Source organism: Hyposmocoma kahamanoa, unplaced genomic scaffold (genome assembly GCF_003589595.1).
Source record: "Hyposmocoma kahamanoa isolate Upper Pololo Valley unplaced genomic scaffold, ASM358959v1 100021, whole genome shotgun sequence".
NCBI classification, from domain to species: domain Eukaryota; kingdom Metazoa; phylum Arthropoda; class Insecta; order Lepidoptera; family Cosmopterigidae; genus Hyposmocoma; species Hyposmocoma kahamanoa.
The window spans coordinates 6,633,098-6,650,512 of record NW_020653200.1 but is presented as its reverse complement, the minus strand read 5'-3'; the positions used below and the strand labels follow the sequence as shown (position 1 = coordinate 6,650,512).

The 17,415-nt window shown below is 38.1% G+C and overlaps 1 protein-coding gene across 1 annotated transcript in view; it reads left to right on the top strand.

Annotated features, from left to right (window-relative positions):
* LOC113226959 (peptidoglycan recognition protein-like) overlaps window positions 1–15,234 on the top strand; it is a 30,753-nt gene extending 15,519 nt beyond the window's left edge. Inside the window, exons 2-5 of the mRNA XM_026459797.1 lie at window positions 6,723–6,878; window positions 12,430–12,631; window positions 14,304–14,416; window positions 14,868–15,234. Of these exons, the coding sequence (XP_026315582.1) occupies window positions 6,723–6,878; window positions 12,430–12,631; window positions 14,304–14,416; window positions 14,868–15,133 (737 nt within the window). The 3' untranslated portion in view covers window positions 15,134–15,234. The remainder of the gene's footprint in view (window positions 1–6,722; window positions 6,879–12,429; window positions 12,632–14,303; window positions 14,417–14,867) is intronic.
* The last annotated feature ends 2,181 nt before the right edge of the window (window positions 15,235–17,415 follow it).

Sequence of the window (17,415 nt, the reverse complement as noted above, 5' to 3'; positions counted from 1 at the left end):
TTCGCTTCATTTCGCGCCACTCCGCACCGCACCCCACGTGCGTTTGGCCACGTAGGCCACTTCAATAGGTTTCGACTGTTTGTTGTTTTCGCGCCGCGCCGCGCCGCTCCGCGTTCGCGTCTAGATCGCTTACGCAGGACGTCGCGTTACAGTTGTACGTCTATTTCGCGCGCGCAGTCCGTCTATAAGCAGTCCTATTAATTACTCGACATATCAATGATATATCATTACTACAAAATTATGACACCAAACGGTAAGAGTCGTATGGTCTCCGACAACGGTGACCAGAGTTCTGATAATAATAATGAATGCATTAAAAATAGCTCTATTAAATTGTGTAACGTGGAAACGGAATCATATATTGCAATTTCTATTTGCGAAGTCGAGACTTATCAACTGTGCATTGAAAGGTGGTTTGCCGCCAGACTATTATGATTTAAATGTTTTGGCTATTCGTTAGGCGCCCTTTGCGCTGCGAGGACTAAAAAGTATCTCTTCGTTTTCTGATCATTTTCCGATATATCCAATTTTTTAAGTGCGCCTGTAGCACCACCACCACTGTAACTGAGGTGTATCCGTGCCACAAGTAGACTCTTCTCAGTACTCCATGAGCAAAGGCCTATGCACACGGAGACAAAAAATCACATTACCAGAAAGGTATGGAGGTGATTCGTGCAACCGATAAATGAAGTCCTATCAAAAAAGGCGTTGCGTACTCTTGCCGACGCACATGCGTACTCTTACCCATAGTACAGTGTAAGAGTACGCAAATCTCATTTTGCACTTTTTTATTAATTACAACCACACTATTATATATAACTACTTTTCACGTTAGTATGTAAAAGTCAGACAACTAGACTATAAAACAAAACAATAGCTGATTTTCTAACACAGGTTACCCACTACAGCTACAGACTACAGGCTACAGGCTATAATGCCTATTCAATCCTTGAAAAGGCCCATTCATAGAGTTCAGTGAATAAGTCTGCAGGCTTCTTTGTGTTTCTGCTTTTTTATAAATGAACTACTCGTAATTGACGTAAATGTACGGTTCGCAATAAAGCACACGGTGCAATTATTAGAAAAATTTTAATAATAAAAAACTTTTCGTTCTTTAACATCCTTTATACATATATACAGGTATGGGTATGGGTACTCGAAAGTAGTACATTAGAGCGAGATTTGACATTCAAATCGATATAACGTAAACCTTCATAAACGTTAATTGCCGCCTACTGCTTCTCTATAAAGATTTACACAAAACACATTGTGAACGTTGCATTAGGACAGTTCGATGGGACTGACGGGCGCTGCAGAGCCGTGCTCAAGTGACATTAGGATCGCACGAGGATACCGCCCCATATCCTTTGACGCGGCGACTGTCTCGGCGTGGTTTCCCTCGCTGTACATCCTGACGGACATGGACACGCCTATTATTGCGCACCTCCACCAGGCGGAGGAAGCTACGCCCCCGGAAGTGCGGTGCCTGGAGCAGCTCTGGATCTCGCGCCAGCGCACCGTCGGCGCGATCCTGCCTAACCTTGGAGTCTGGTAGAGCCAGCGGAAGTGCGTCACCACGTTCCGGCTGTGTGACGCATCTCGTGAGAAGAGGAGGGAGAGTATTTTGAATCAATTATGCACTACGGCCTCAGACTACCATCCTCTAAGTCTACGGCACAAAGAACACTAATGACATTTATAAGTGCGGTTCCATTTAAGTATATGTCCATGAAAGGGTTAATCGAAATGCTGACATCAAAAGCGACATTTTATTTCTATTTAATTGGGTTTTAACCGACTTCAAAAAAAGGAGGAGATTCACAATTCGACTGTATGTTTTTTTTGTATGTATGTTACGCGATAACTGCGGTATTTGTGAACAGATTCTGATGATTCTTTTTTTATTGGAAAGAGGGTACCTCCACCTAGTGGTTCCATTTAATTTTGAAGAAAATCATCCCATCATCTCTAAGGGTGGCTGTTCACGTATGAAGATTCATTTTTATAAATAGCGCGTAAATTTTATTATAAGGAGTAATTATATTAATGGTTGATATTGCTATTCTCCAATTCAAGGTGTTTTTCTCTCTCAACATACTTTGAGTAGTGAGAACCGATTTCTATTATCTCCAGTGTCAAGTCCCGTATAGTGGCGAACTAGGGGATGATTCCGGGTTTGCGCACTTTCCGGTAACCGATTTCAATAAAACTTGGCAAATAGATGTAATTCCTCGTACTTTTGAGGTCGGTTTTTTAGTACTCTTTACTGAGATTATATCTATCAACATTTAATATGATATTGTGTATGAATGAAAGAAATTATTTTAATTATCTGAATCTTAGCTACCTTTGTGAACACGCTGCTCTATAGGTAGAGAATTCATATTTTAGGTGTATTGGTATTTTGTCCGTCTTGCAGTGAAATGAAAATTATGACTATATGGTTGCAACATCGATCAAGCGCGTGATCAATAAAGCCATCCCCTGGCCTGCAAGGGTCAAGCAGGTCAGGTGAAAGGGGAACGACCCGACTCGCGCCGCGCACGCCACACGCCTAGCTCGGGCACTGTGATTCGGAACAACACGGGACGATTTGTGCGCGCGAATATCAATACTATATATACCTCCGCTAGTTTTATCCAAATAAATACTCTAGTCCCCATAAGAGTCGATTTTTAATATGGAGTGAATATAAAGGTTGGCGACAACTCTAGCGAGTTTTAAACCTTCTGTCTTGCAACATTTGCTTTAGGCTAGGTGGCAACATGTGCATTTGTTTACAGTTGAGATTCGCTCTGGACCTTTTGGAGGGAAAAGTGTCGTTTTTATTTTGACTTTCAATTATTTTGTGAAATCTAGTTTAAAGTGGAATAGGATAGTGCTATTGTGCCTTAATCGAAGATTAAAACGCGAAATTATACGAATCTCGAACTAAAATACCCGTATCGGCCCGTTCTAAGGAATCCCGAGTCAATCCAAGCACGCCGCCTCAAATTGCCTATCCTCTTTGTGACGGCCATATTTACAGAAACTGATAATTATTTTTATGTTTTCGGCTGAAGGACATTGTTTCCATGGCCAGTAATAAATTTAAAAAAAAGTTTACAGTTGAATGACACTATGTTTCAATCATCGTTCAAGAATCATTTTCATAAATCTATTTCACTCAAAAATATGTAAGTGCGCCACAAGCTACACAAAATGGCACCATTGAAGAAAAAAATGACCGATGTCGGAATTTTAAAATAGATGCATTTATTTTTTTGTAATAAGTATAATGTGCGTTTTTTCTTCAAGATTCAATATTCGGTATTCGGCCGAATTACGCAGTATTCGATCAAATACCAAATATTAAAAAGTTGCTGAATAGCGAATAATAGCCAAATATTTGTAATCTCCAATGTAAAGCATTGAAATCCAACGAAAACTTCCGTAAAAGACAAATTTTGTGATTTCTAAGTCCACAATTGTTGAAGCCTGTAAATAACCTTTCACAGTTTGGTTACTAAATACAACAATTTATATATCATTTTGATGGGTTAAACCTTAGAATAATAACGCATAGAAACCTAGCACGCACACGCTAAGTGAGGCAAATTGTAGGGCACCCTATGGGCTTACACGAGCCCAGGCGGGCTGTCAGTGTTCAATGTCAAGTTGCACCGCGAACAGCTCAAAATTTTTTGCTAAAAATGACGAAATGTGCGGTAATTGATCATTAGTTTCATGTCAAAAAACATTATTCTTGTTCATCATACACTCATTTTAAAAAATTGTCTTACCCAGACTCAAAAGTTCTTAAGTAAAATTATTTCAGGGAACTAACACTAAAAATCACATCGTCAGTTCTCCGAAGTCGTGTATGAATAACGTTCAAGTTCTTTATTGTTTTTACCCACAGATAATATCAGGCTATTTACATATTCAAATTCGATAGTCTCACTTAAACTCGCTTGTAGGTTTTTGTTCATATATGAGTTAAATAAAAATTGGGTAGTATTTAATAAGGTGCCTACAGATTGCTCGACATTGTCGATCGACAGTAACTCTTGAGAATTATACACGTTTTCGAGGAGTTTGAGAGTGCTTATTACGAATGTAGCATTAATTTCTAAATCCAAGATGGTTGACAAGAATTTTGAAAAATTTATTTTTGGTTAACCATAAGGAAATGTAATTTGTGTCTGAATACAAGATGGCGGACAAGACTTCTAATTTCTAAATCCAAGATGGCGGGCACGATTTATCAAATAATGACAAGATGGCGGGCACGACTGTTCAAATAAAAGCAATATGGGCATCGTTTTAACTGTTGTCGGGGTTGATGGTTGATGTTGTGTCCGCCGTCTTGGATTTAGAAATATGTGCTATATTCGGAATGAGCAGCCCCTAATACCTTGAAAACGACACCCAACTTGCCATTATTCGAAAAATCGTGCCCGCCATCTTGGATTTAGAAATTAGTGCCATGTTCTTAATGAGCACCCCCAAATACTTCGAAAACGACACCCAACTTGCTATTATTTGAAAAGTCATGTCCGCCATCTTGGATTTAGAAATAAGTGCTATATTCCTAATGAGCACCCCCAAATACCTCGAAAACGATACCCAACGTGCCATTATTTGAAAAATCGTGCCCACCATCTTGGATTTAGAAATAAATGCCATATTCGTGATGAGCACCTCGAATACCTCGAAAACGATTCCCATATTGCATTTATTTGAAAAGACGTGTCCGCCATCTTGGATTTAGAAATGAGAAAAGTCGTGTCCGCCTTCGTGTATTCAGATATAAATGCCATTTCCATAAGGATTACCAAAAATAAATTTTTGAAAATTCCTGTCACTTGACGTTGTCGATCAACAGTAACGATCGACAAAACCGAGCATATCTGTAGGCACCTGATCGACATTGTCGATCGACAAAATCGAGCAAATTTGTAGGCACCTTTAACTTAACGATGAGTTAAGCAAGATACAATTTCCCCACTTTTGAGGGAAATGTTATTCCATGGCATCATTATTTGTATATTTGTGTGCGTGCCGACGAGCGTAAACACAAGGTGCTTACGCCTACATGAATTTGATTTTTGCCTCACTTGTGACAGTTCGTTTGATATGAAACTATCATTCTATGCGTTATTATTGTAAGGGTTAAACTGTGTACAAACGCCACAATTTTATAAAAATGTCATATACTTATAATCAATGATCATAAATACAAAAAGCGTCTAGTTTGCCAGTCCATATTATTCTATGTAGGTAAGTATAATTAATGTGTCTGTGCGTAATTAACTGATGAAACCGATGTTGCTCGATTTTAAAATATACGACGAGATTACAATTTCTTCGCACTCTTCACACGTCTCTTAGCTATGTTTGACTCCAGGCACAATTATTTAGTTTTTGAATAACCACGAAAGTCTTAAAATCTATATTTAGTTTTTGTTCAGTATTAATCGGGTTTAGAGCCCCAATATATACGGGACGATTTGTCTTCATGATCCGTTGTTTCACATTAATCGAAACGACGAATCGATCGAGTACCTATCTGTGGGTCGATTCAGAACCTTACCATAACTAGTCGACCGATTCGATTTGAGGTCGTACGATTTCTTTTCATTTTTATCCACAACATCCGTCAATGTGTAGTTTGATATGCTGCCGTTCGTACAATTAGCGTTAAAATATCAGAACGGTAAGTAAGTAACCAATTATTATTATCAAATGTTATTTAGGTACACAGTTTTATATACTCGTATGTATAATATAGTACATAATATGTATACGCACATTTACATATCCCATGAAAAATTAAATGAAAATTTTGTAATGATGTGCAATTTGATGCTTGGTAATTAATGAATATGTTTCGCCCAGTGAATGCTTCCCGCATCCTCTGATTAGGTATCTACTGTGGCTCGATGGTAGACAGCTTTGGTACGGGGAGGAGTAATTTAAATGAAAATAAAAATGTTGATCACCTAATAGAAGATTGTAGAGTTCGAATTAAAAGCGGACCATACTTCTGTTTCGAAACAATTCTTGCAGCACTAGAATTGTTTTGTTTTAAACAAAGACAATTCGGGCAAACCTTCATTTTTAAAGGTCCCCGTGTATAGACGAATCCTCGTTTTTATCGATCGTTACGATAATCGTAGCGATCCGTCTTAGAATGGTTACACACGGCGAATTCAAGCAGCGATGCAAACGTGCGACTATCGACACAAACGCGCAATTGCATCGATGGATTCGCTTAGTAATCATAAGTGTAGCGATGCAATCGCGCGTTTTTATCGATACAGTCGCGCGTTTTTATCGATGCAGTCGCGCGTTTGCATCGCTGTTTAAAGTCGAGCGTGTATTTAAAGGTAGAAGATATAGATACTACATCGCGTTTGCATTGCTGCTAAAAGTCGCCATGTGTAACCGCTCTAACTCCCTTGGCGTTCAAGTTAATCGGTAACGACATGATCACGGTACTTGTTCCGTTGCTTTGGTGATATTCGAACAAAAGTGTACAGCTTAATAAGTTGTTGACTGTACATAATCTTAACCGTGACCATGCAACCTGTACAGGGCCCGAAATTTTGGTTTGTTTGAAAAAACAAATACATGCAATTTAAAACCGGAAAAATAGTTTCATTTCCTATGTGTACATAATCTTGTACATTGTGATTCTATGGTAGCAAATTTAGTTAACAAATTAATGAATCTTTCAGATGTGTCATTCCCTCGGTATATGGTGGATCTCGTGAAGAATACAACGCGTGCCGAACGAATCTCTTGCATTGTTGCCTTGCTCCTCATCATCACCTGCATCATTCTTATTGTCTACTTCACTGTTATAGTGCAAAAACCGATCGATGTAGACGAAGGTATGGACCTTTTTATTCTTATTGACTACCCCATCAGTAGTTATCTGTATTAGGTTTAAGTACTGTGTTTGTAGGTGTAGTACTTACAAATGCAATCGAGACATTGTCAGACAAATTATTCAATTATTTTGAAGATGTTTCCGCTTTTCTTATTCCATCTAGTAGCATGTAGGAAGAAGTGCCTGGCCACATTTTTTTTTTTTTTTTTTTTTTTTATTGCGACTCGACAAAATGACTGCACCGCGCCTGATGGAAAGTGCGAATACAGTCCAGAGATGAGAGTAACGGATGGAAAACACAAATATCTTCACTCCGTCACTATCATTTTGCCGGTCTGGCCAAATGCACTGGATGTACACCAACTGATCCCTGAACGCGATTCGCAAAAGCGTTTCACTGTGGAGGGTTTTCCGCCGTGTGTACTGTGGTCGCTATCCAGTCGGCACAGAGCCTACCACAATGCTAAGCAGATGGACACTTGTGACGCCCTCGGTCGCCTCTTACGACCCCCACGGGCATGTATGGGGAGGCGACAATGTATTCTTAAGCCGTCGCCCCACGGCTAAAACTAAAACTTACATAAACAATATTCAAAAGTAATTACAACATTTGAAAACGGAAGTCTTTGGCTGTAGAATACAGTTTGTTTCATCTGACTGTCACTTGTTTTTACATTGTGTGATTGTGGCGTCATTTTAGAAATTGATTGTCTACATAACCATGGATTTAACTCGTGAAAATTTTCGTAGTATGGTTTTCTACGACTTTAAGGGTCGTATTCTAGAACTCTATTCAATGCTCAAGTCAGGATTTGAGTATGGTTTAAAGCACTCGAAATCATACTCAAGTCCCTGCCATTAGAGTCGTATTTCCAGTGCTTGTGTTTCCAGTGCAATCCTGACTTGAGCACTGAGTAGAGTTCTAGAATACGACTCTGGGTGTAATTTAACAGCTCAGCGGAGCATCCCTCGGCTTCAAATTGCTTTTGGCGATGAAGCACCATGCAAGACTATTTATAGCTGGTTTGCAGTATTTAAACGCGGTCGTGTGAATCTCAGAGACGAATTTAGTCGCCCGTCCACTGAACAAAACAGACAGGCACGTGACATACCATGAGATTTGGGCATCTTTAGGCATAGGCATCAGTCAAACACAATCAATACTACACAAACAGTTGGGTGTGAACGGAACGGAACGGAACGGAATGGAATAGAACAGAATAGAAATGATTTATTACTATATATTAATACCAGTTCTCACAATACTAAGATGCTTACGATGGCGTTGTTTCTACGTACACACAACGCGGACGCGACGTAGGTATCGTGTGGCATCGCTCTTAGGATAGTAATGCAAGATTTTTACAATTCTAAACGAGGCAGAGTTATCTACGATTTCAAAAAGATAATATTGAAATTTACCGATTTTACTAAGGATATATTTTACGAGATTGCCTATATTACGAATAGAGACAAAACTCTGGCTGTATTACGAAATAGTTAATTAATTTTGCAGAGACAAAAGTTTGGCTATATTACGAAATAATTAATTAATTTTGCAAGAGAAAAGTTTGGCTATATTACGAAATAATTAATTTTGCAGAGACAAAAGTTTGACTATATTACGAAATAATTAATTAATTTTGCAGAGAGAAAATTTTCTCTATATGACGAAATAATTAATTTTGCAGAGACAGAAGTTTGGCTACATTACGAAATAATTAATTAATTTCGCAGAGAGAAAAGTTTGCCTATAATACGAAACATTTGATTAATTTTGCAGAGACAAAAGTTTGGCTAAATTACGAAATAAATTATTAATTTCACCAAGAGAAAACCGGACTTTTGTTCACTTGGGTTTATCTCATTAATTACGATACTTCTCAAAAAAAAAGACCAGTCTAAACTACAATGGGAGTGCCATAGGTACCAGTGGAACTTAACGTGTTATTTAAATTATATAGACAAACTAAGTAAATACAAAGCAGAAAAACATACACCAACGTTTATTAATATATAATTAATATGAAATATTTACTAATTCACTGATATAAAATACTATTTACCTATTCATGAAATGCATATAGAAACATAGTACAAGCATTTGTATTTAGCAAACAAAGACATTGATGCAGTGTAGCCGTGGCTCGGTTAGTATACAATTATTATGATTATCCTTTTATATACGGATTCGATTATTAGTTCTGAAGACGTTCTCATTCGCTCGTAGGCTCTATGTGTTCTACCGTCTTTATAACGGGGAGGGGTCAAAGGAACTTTTTGAACTGTTCACGTATCCACACCATCGGAAGTCCCGCTAAAGATGAAGGCATTGATCCTTCCTCGAACCTGCAAAGTGTGGAATAGCCTCCTTCCTGAAATATTTCCCTTGCGCTACGACAGGGGCTCTTCAAAAAGCAAGTCAACAGATCTTACAAAGGCTGTCCATGGCCGACGATGAACACCTTCCATCAAGTGGCTCTTCAGCTCATTGGCCTCCTACTTTACATAAAAAAAGACCTACCCAAACCGTCACTCCGGAGTAACCTCACCACGTACTGTACTTTCATAGAAGTAGAAGTTTGTATAGACAGATGAAATAACCTCTTATGTTCTTGGCAAATCAGAGGAAAATCATTGAAAGTTACTCCCTGAAACTCGTACTTTCTATAGCCTGACTTTTACAACGGCTTTTTTTTCGTTGGATTTCATAAATAACCAGTTTAAATTTTATACATAGAGTAATAGAACTACACGGGATTAGCGCCGGCGCCGGCCCATATAGCGCCCAATCAATGCCCTGGCGCCCTCTAGTAGGCACGCGATCAAAATGGAATACTGACAGTGGTAGTTTCCCCAGTGATCGCGAACTCGGGTGCAAATGGTGTAATTATAAATGATGTTGGGAAGCAGAGTCCGACCCAGGGTCTTTGCTACCCCCTACGAACCTGCGCCCCTGTACGTTTACCCACTGCACCATAAGCCAGCACTTCACGGGATAACGTTGCAACCTTAATAGACACGGCGAATATCATTTCCCCACAATACTTTAACAACCTACGAAGCTGCCTATAAAATGGTAGGTAACTTCGAACGTCCCTTACGATGAAAACGATCTTTACGATTGTAAACAGCAGCCCCTTCTGATCTTGGAAAGTTCAATTAAAATCTATTTGCCTGTTTCGGAACCTGCTCTGGGCGAATAGACAAGACTGTGGAAAAAAGTTATTTGACACCGTGTAGGTACATACATGCCACGGTCCGCTTAGAAATTAAATTTCACTTTTATAGTACTGAATATTTAAATTTTATTTATGCAATTATTATATAATGTATATAATTCGCGACGGCAATACGGCCAAAAATCTTGTGAATCAAAAAATATATGTCATCAGTCGTAAAAAAGTATACGAACAAAGGAAATTCACAACACGTTATGTACCTTTTTCGTACCTATAAAATACGAAAGTTTGCTGACGACATCTGATAAAATATCGCTATCTTCAACAAATACGCACTGTAGTCAAATAAACGAGGATAAACGATAAACGTTTAAAATGCAAAATACTTCCATACTTTAGGCAACACAATACGTGGGTACTTAAATACTTTCAATCTCTTGAACTATCGAAACGCAGAATCGGCATGAGTCTGTCAGAAAAACCTTTATGTCCATGCATTAAGACCCCAAAAAAACCTTTTTCTTTTTTTCAAGGAAACCAATTTTCGGATTAGCAACTTCACATCTTAAGTTGTATCACGTTTTATACTCATTTTATGAAATTGAGATATATCATAGATAAGACTATTAGTTCGATGAGTACCTACTTTCAGACGTACGAGAAACCGCTAGATGGATTGTTTAATGACACATTACGGCAATCGGCGCCATTACTTAAATACATACTTGTTGGTCCCGTCACTTGATATTAGAAAAAAAACTTTGGGGTTGGTCATTATTACAATAGCAGATAATGCAATGCATTATTCCTACGCTATGTGTACCTAACTCTTTGTCGAACAATGGTCTAAATCATAGATATAGAAAAAAAGGGGTCTAAACTGCTGTTGTTATACTGTTATAAACATATCAATTATAAGAAATTCTTAATAAGTATTTAAGTGTGTGTTTATGTGGCTGAATAGCAATTAAATTTCTGTCTAGATAACATTTTAAGGGAATGTTTTAATTTTGAACTTAAGTAGGTAACCTCCTTGCTTGTACTTGAACCTGACCTATGTAAGGAAGTATGTCGTGCTACAAATTCAAAAACACCTCTCTTTACTGATTTTGGCTGTAATGGAAAGAAAATGGCCCGAGGGTTTTATTTTGGAGCATTATAGTCAAGTTAGCCACCATGCAACCATACTATTAACGAGCAAGTGTGATGAAAATGTAATTTACGCATAGTGATTTTAAGAATTACTTATAAGAATAATCATTTATTAGAATAATAGTATTAATTATGACAAATAGTGACAACATTAATACGGGGAATAAAAAAAGCAAGTCTGGGTCCTATATGGATTTCGGCGAAGTCGCTCTAGATTATTTTGATGTTCGCAGTCGTCATTACAAACCGCGGGCGACAACTCCTTTAGCGACCTTTCAAAAATAATTGTGTCCTCGTTTGTAGTTTTATGGTGTAATACGAAGTTGCGCCTTACCTCAAAACATTTTAACTCGGGGAAAATCTCCATTGGTTTTTTCCGCCATGCGTAGCGAAATTAGTCGCACGTACCCATTGACTTGCAATAAGTACCTCACTGTTTAGTTAGCACATATCACGAGAAAAACAAATAGAAATTTATTTAAAAAACACACAAATAGAACACAAACATTCCAAATACAAAATTGAAAAAATATGAAACAGCTACCAGTATTATGAAGTATTATTTTTTAAAACCAAAGTGTGTGTCAACACTTATGAACACACGAGGTGCAAAGACCAACCGTTAGAATTTCTTACTTATTTTTCTCAGGGGAATCTGCCTTAGGCTCAATTTACGTTGCGGCGGAACGGAATGGAATGAAAGCGTCAAATTCGCCATGCTGCGCTAGAAGGCGCGCGCGGTCGCTGGAATGCTCGAGCATTCCCGTGAATGCTCGAGCATTCCAGCGACCGCGCCTTTAGCCTTCGCGCTACCTCCCGCGGATTCGCCAGACGTCGCCGACGATACTTGCGGAATTCTCGCTAATGCCAAAAGACGTGTGACATGATGTTTGGCTCGTATCTAGCTTGTACGTTACACAATTAACAACAAAGTTCAATACGCTATATACAATATCGTTGCAAAAATTCGCTTCCATTCCGTTCCGCCGCTATATAAATTGAGCCTTACGAATGAGCAGTAGAGTACACAATGTGACGATTTCTAGTGTAACTTGCTTACATATGAAATAAATATTATTTGACTTGAGGAAAAGAGGAGTAAAAAATCGTGCGTCTTATTCAATTACGACGAGCGGTTCTTAAGAGTTGATGGTAAAATTTAAAAACAATATAAATTGTATATGCACTTCGTTGTAAATAACTTACTGGACGAAACAGGGCCCGAAGATTGGAACATAACGCGGGTGATGTGGCTGGCAAGATTGTACAACAACACTGATGTACCTGTTAATTTTGAACCGCTGCGACTGGTCATCATACAACATACAACTAGCTCCCCTTGCAAGACACACCTCGAATGTTGCGCAGATATGCGGAATCTACAGAATTACTTTTTAGACACTCACGATTATGATATTCCGTAAGTATTTATTACGTAAGGCCGCCAATAGCCTACTTGTACATCGAGCTTTAGAAAAAGACGATCGGCTGATTTCAGCTTTGTAGAGCGTCGCCTCTGTAACTCATCTACCTTATAGTGTTATGATTTTATAAGATCATTGGCCTTACCGGAACAAACTCGCAGAGCTACTTATACTACTAACATTAACATCAGAAACAACAACTTTTGTTCCCTGACTTTTAATAATTCATTAGACTCTACTCAAACTTGCTTGGAAATGTTGCATTACTTTCAAAAAACGAACACGGAAGTTTGTCATATAAGGACCGGGTGTCTTCTTCCCGGCCTGCAAAGCATAAAAGTCCAAAGTCGACTCTAAACTTTTAAATCTACATACAAGCCAACGGCCAAGTGTATGTAATATAAAAGTATATCTACCTGTACCGCTTTTTTATTTAAAAAAAGGCGTAGTAAAATAAACTAAAGTTAAAATATTCTTTTCCGTTTTATTTGGCCTTTTTTTTCTATGTTCGTCGCGAAAATAAGTTCTAATGAGAAGAGCGATAACGAATATACGTAATGGATACACATTCAACCACACCATCAGAAGTTAGGCAGACTACTATTAAATCTGCCTGGAAAAACTATGACAAATATTACTTGTGATTTTAATTAACATTTTTTACTTTTTTTATTATACATCTTCTCTTTAGTCTTCTGTTGCCTCACATTGTTTGAGAAAAACACTATATAAGCCTCGGCGGGAACGGGGATTCCTTGACTCGTACCTCGCTGCCGCTCGGCGTTATAACTCATATTTGTCCAGTAATTCCTTACTTCGCGTCCTCTGCAAGCAAAGTTGCAGACGAAAGTAATAGTACAGATACCATTACTTTTGTGCAGAAATAAAAATATTTAAATAGACCGCTATAAACGATGATAAGCCGGTAGCAAAGCAATGTCACCGTTCACCAATACAAACAACTCATTGGTCATATTAGTATGACAGGCTAGTATGTCCACCAGTGTGATGTAAAAGCGGGGACGTCGTGAAGACCCTTGAAGGTTTAAGAGAATGCTTGAAGGTTTAAGAGAACAGTTGAAGTGTCAAAGTACAACAAAAAGTAGTTTTATTTTTAGTGAATTTATTGTTTTGTAAAAAGTCATGTAACGAAAGTTGTATATACGTTACAAACATAAATTTAGTATATAGGTACCCATATACTAAATAAATTCTCTTAAAATTTTCAATACACTACTACGTACAGTCAGAGACAAATATGAATAAGTATGTACCCATTTGAGAGCACGAATTTATATACTTTTGAGAGTAGTAAAATATGCAATACCATAATGTTCTGAAGATTTCATCTTCCAACCTTATACACATATATGTATGTATGTTCACAACTAAATAAGTGTTGGTAAATGAGAAGGTACATATAAACAGTTTTTAGATTTTTTAAACTACCTAATTCTATTGCACTGCACATGGATAGATGATATAAACATATTTTATGTATGGATATTCTAGCAAATCAGTTCATGCTTTATAGATTGCCAAATATATAAATGCTTGAATGCAATTGGATATTTTATTCATATGATCATTTTCGGATAACACTTAATGCATATCGGTGTAAAAGTAATAGGCCCGATGGTTATTTTAATACGTATTTCTCATCTCAAGGTATAACTTCCTCATCGGCAATGACGGCAGAGTATACGAAGGAGTAGGATGGCGTAAAGAGGGTGCGCATACTTACCGGTACAACAAATGTTCTCTGGGCATTGGATTCTTTGGTAAGAATGATTTGCCGTAATTCCCTCTAAGTCACGACGCGAATATCCGCAATGAATCTATTTATAGCACTGATCTCTGCGGAGGCTGACGCGGATATTTTATATCGATTATCCACAGATGTGAATGCTGATATTCGCAACAACCCTGGTATATATACATAGGCAATAGGCATACGTTTTGAGCTTTCTGAATCCCTAAGCAATATAGTGTAATTTCTAGTAGATTTTTTTTGTTTATCTGCTACATCTTTTATACATAAATCCTGTCATAAGAACCCTCTCAAAATGTTGCTGAGAAGCTTTGAAGATTTATTGCTCTTTAGTCAGACTGCGAAGTACAATGATAGGACAAAGGTGATCCGACGAAAGTTAGTCAAGTAAACAATCCGGGAGGAATTGAAACTGACAAAAATTATGACATAAACATGATATAAAAATAATTTATGTACAGGTGACTACAGAGAAGAGGAGCCAGTGCACACCGTCGTGACCGAGTTGCAGCTGAACAGAACTTTGTTAATGCTGGAAGCAGGCGTGTTGTACGGATACTTAGACCCCCAATACAAAGTCGTCGGCGCCAAAGACTTAAAAAGCACACAGAGCCCTGGCTCTAGCCTTTACAATGCCATACAAAAATGGGAGCATTACGATCATGATCACCTTTATTCGAACAAAACCTGTGACGAGATTTATAAACTAAAACTAAAAATGAAATAGTTGTAGGTATTATCAACTATTTAAAATATTGCTAATGAGTGAGATAGACATTATTAAGTAGGTATTGTCTTTCTTTCAAATACACACATCAAAAGTGTCTAGGGATCAAGTACGTTTAAGAATATTGCTGCAATTAAGGTTAATTATATTAACTTTTTTGTATCGCTATTGATATTTTTTAGTGAGTTTTAACATTTAAATAAGGAATATTGTTTAAAATTCGATAATAAGAAGAAAATCGATTGTCAATGTGGTTTTGTATAAAAATGAGTTATAGCGTTTTGACAAAATCATTACAATATCTGCCTCGGAACCGAAACAATTTACATTATTATGGAGAGACGACATCATTTAACCCGAGAAGTGATGATGCGAGCCGTCGGAATGTTGGAAGCTGGTTCCAGGCAACGTGCTGTGGCTTTCACTCTTAACACTACACAGAGCGTCATAAGTCGCCTCTGGACGCGCTATCGCATGACGGGCAGCGTGGCCGAGCGACATGGAGGACCATCTCGCATCACGACTCGCAGACAGGACCGGTATATCCAAAATACTGCTCGACGGAATCGTACCATGACCGCCATGATGTTGGTTACGAGGCTCCACAGCTCCTCAGGCTTGCTAATAAGCGATCAAACAATCCGAAATCGTTTACGTGAAGTGGGTCTGCGATCCCGAAGGCCGCTCAGAGTTCCACCTATTGCACCCTGCAATCGCAGGACCCGTTTACGATGGGCTCGCGAACACAGAAACTGGGAGGAAGAAGACTGGCGCTATGTGTGCTTTTCGAATGAATCCCGCTTCGGTATGAGACCGGATACAAGACGTACTCGAGTTTGGAGAACATCTGGACGTCATGAACGTTTGAGATATTGTCAGGAAGTTCATCCATATGGAGGGGGAACGATAATGATATGGGCCGGTATTTGGATCGGCGGAAGAACCGATCTCATTTGGATCAGGGGTAACCTCAATGCTCAAGTTTACACAGAGAGGATTGTTTCAGATGTTATCATCCCTTTGCGAGGCCAGTTGGGTGATTCATTTCAACTAATGCATGACAATGCACGTCCACACACGGCTAGAGTCGTAACACGCATTCTTGCCGAAGCTCGTATCAACGTTCTGCCGTGGCCTGCTCAATCGCCAGACCTCAATCCAGTTGAGCACGCATGGGATATGCTTCAAAGAAGAGCTGTGCCGAGTATGCATACCGTACATACTCTACAACAATATTTTGACTTGTTACAAAACACATGGGCGGCCATTCCTCAAAGTGATTTTGATGAACTCATCTTAAGCATGCCAAATCGCTGTAATTGTGTGATTCGTGTTAATGGTGGAAATACAGATTATTAATTTTCTTATCTTTACAATAAAAATGAGCAAAATCATCATTTTCGCCATTTTTTTTTTCATTTAATTGACGCCGTTAATTTGAGTTTTTTCCCACAATTTGCAAAAACATCAATTTTAGTTTATTTTAATTAAATATAGGGGTAAGCGGTTAAATAAAACATAAGCATTAAAGTAAGAAGTCGTCCTGGAAGACTGGATTTGGTAAATATTGCTTAAATAATTTTTATTTCAAAAATATTCACTTGATCCCTAGACACTTTTGATGTGTGTATATATACCAACACGTTTTGGTATATATGATGAGATTATCGTGTATATATCGGCAAAAGTAAAAAAATATATAAGTCGAGAAAGGGTTCGTTGTACACTTAAAATAAGCCTAGATTGCGGTTTCGTCCGCTCTGCGACTTTTTTATTATATATTTTTTTGTTTTATTTTTAGTAATGTAAGTCTCGTTCGAATATGTCTCATAACTTCACAGGCGCCTTACGTGGTCTGCTAAACGCTGGAAGAGCGTAAAATGGATAAACACTGCATGACTGCATGCTGGCTGCACTAGCAGTCGGCAAGACAAACTGCACGACAATTTGCAAAATAGCAAAGCGCAGTTCAATTGCAAAACAGCATACCAACACCTGTTGCTAGAGCAGCTCGTAAGTAGCCAGCGTGCAGTCCTAAAGATTGACTGAGCGTTAAATGAAATGTTATTGTGTAATATACACATTTATACATACATGTAGGAAACAAAATTATACACACCGACACATTTAGCGGAACACCAGTAAACTCCTCCAACTAATACAGATGTTTTCAAGTGTGGGTTTGTCAATTTATATCATTTTAGGTCAAATTCAAAAAGAAAATGTCGTTTTTCTATACATTTGTTTTAATTTTCTACTGATACATTTATCGAGTAAGACAC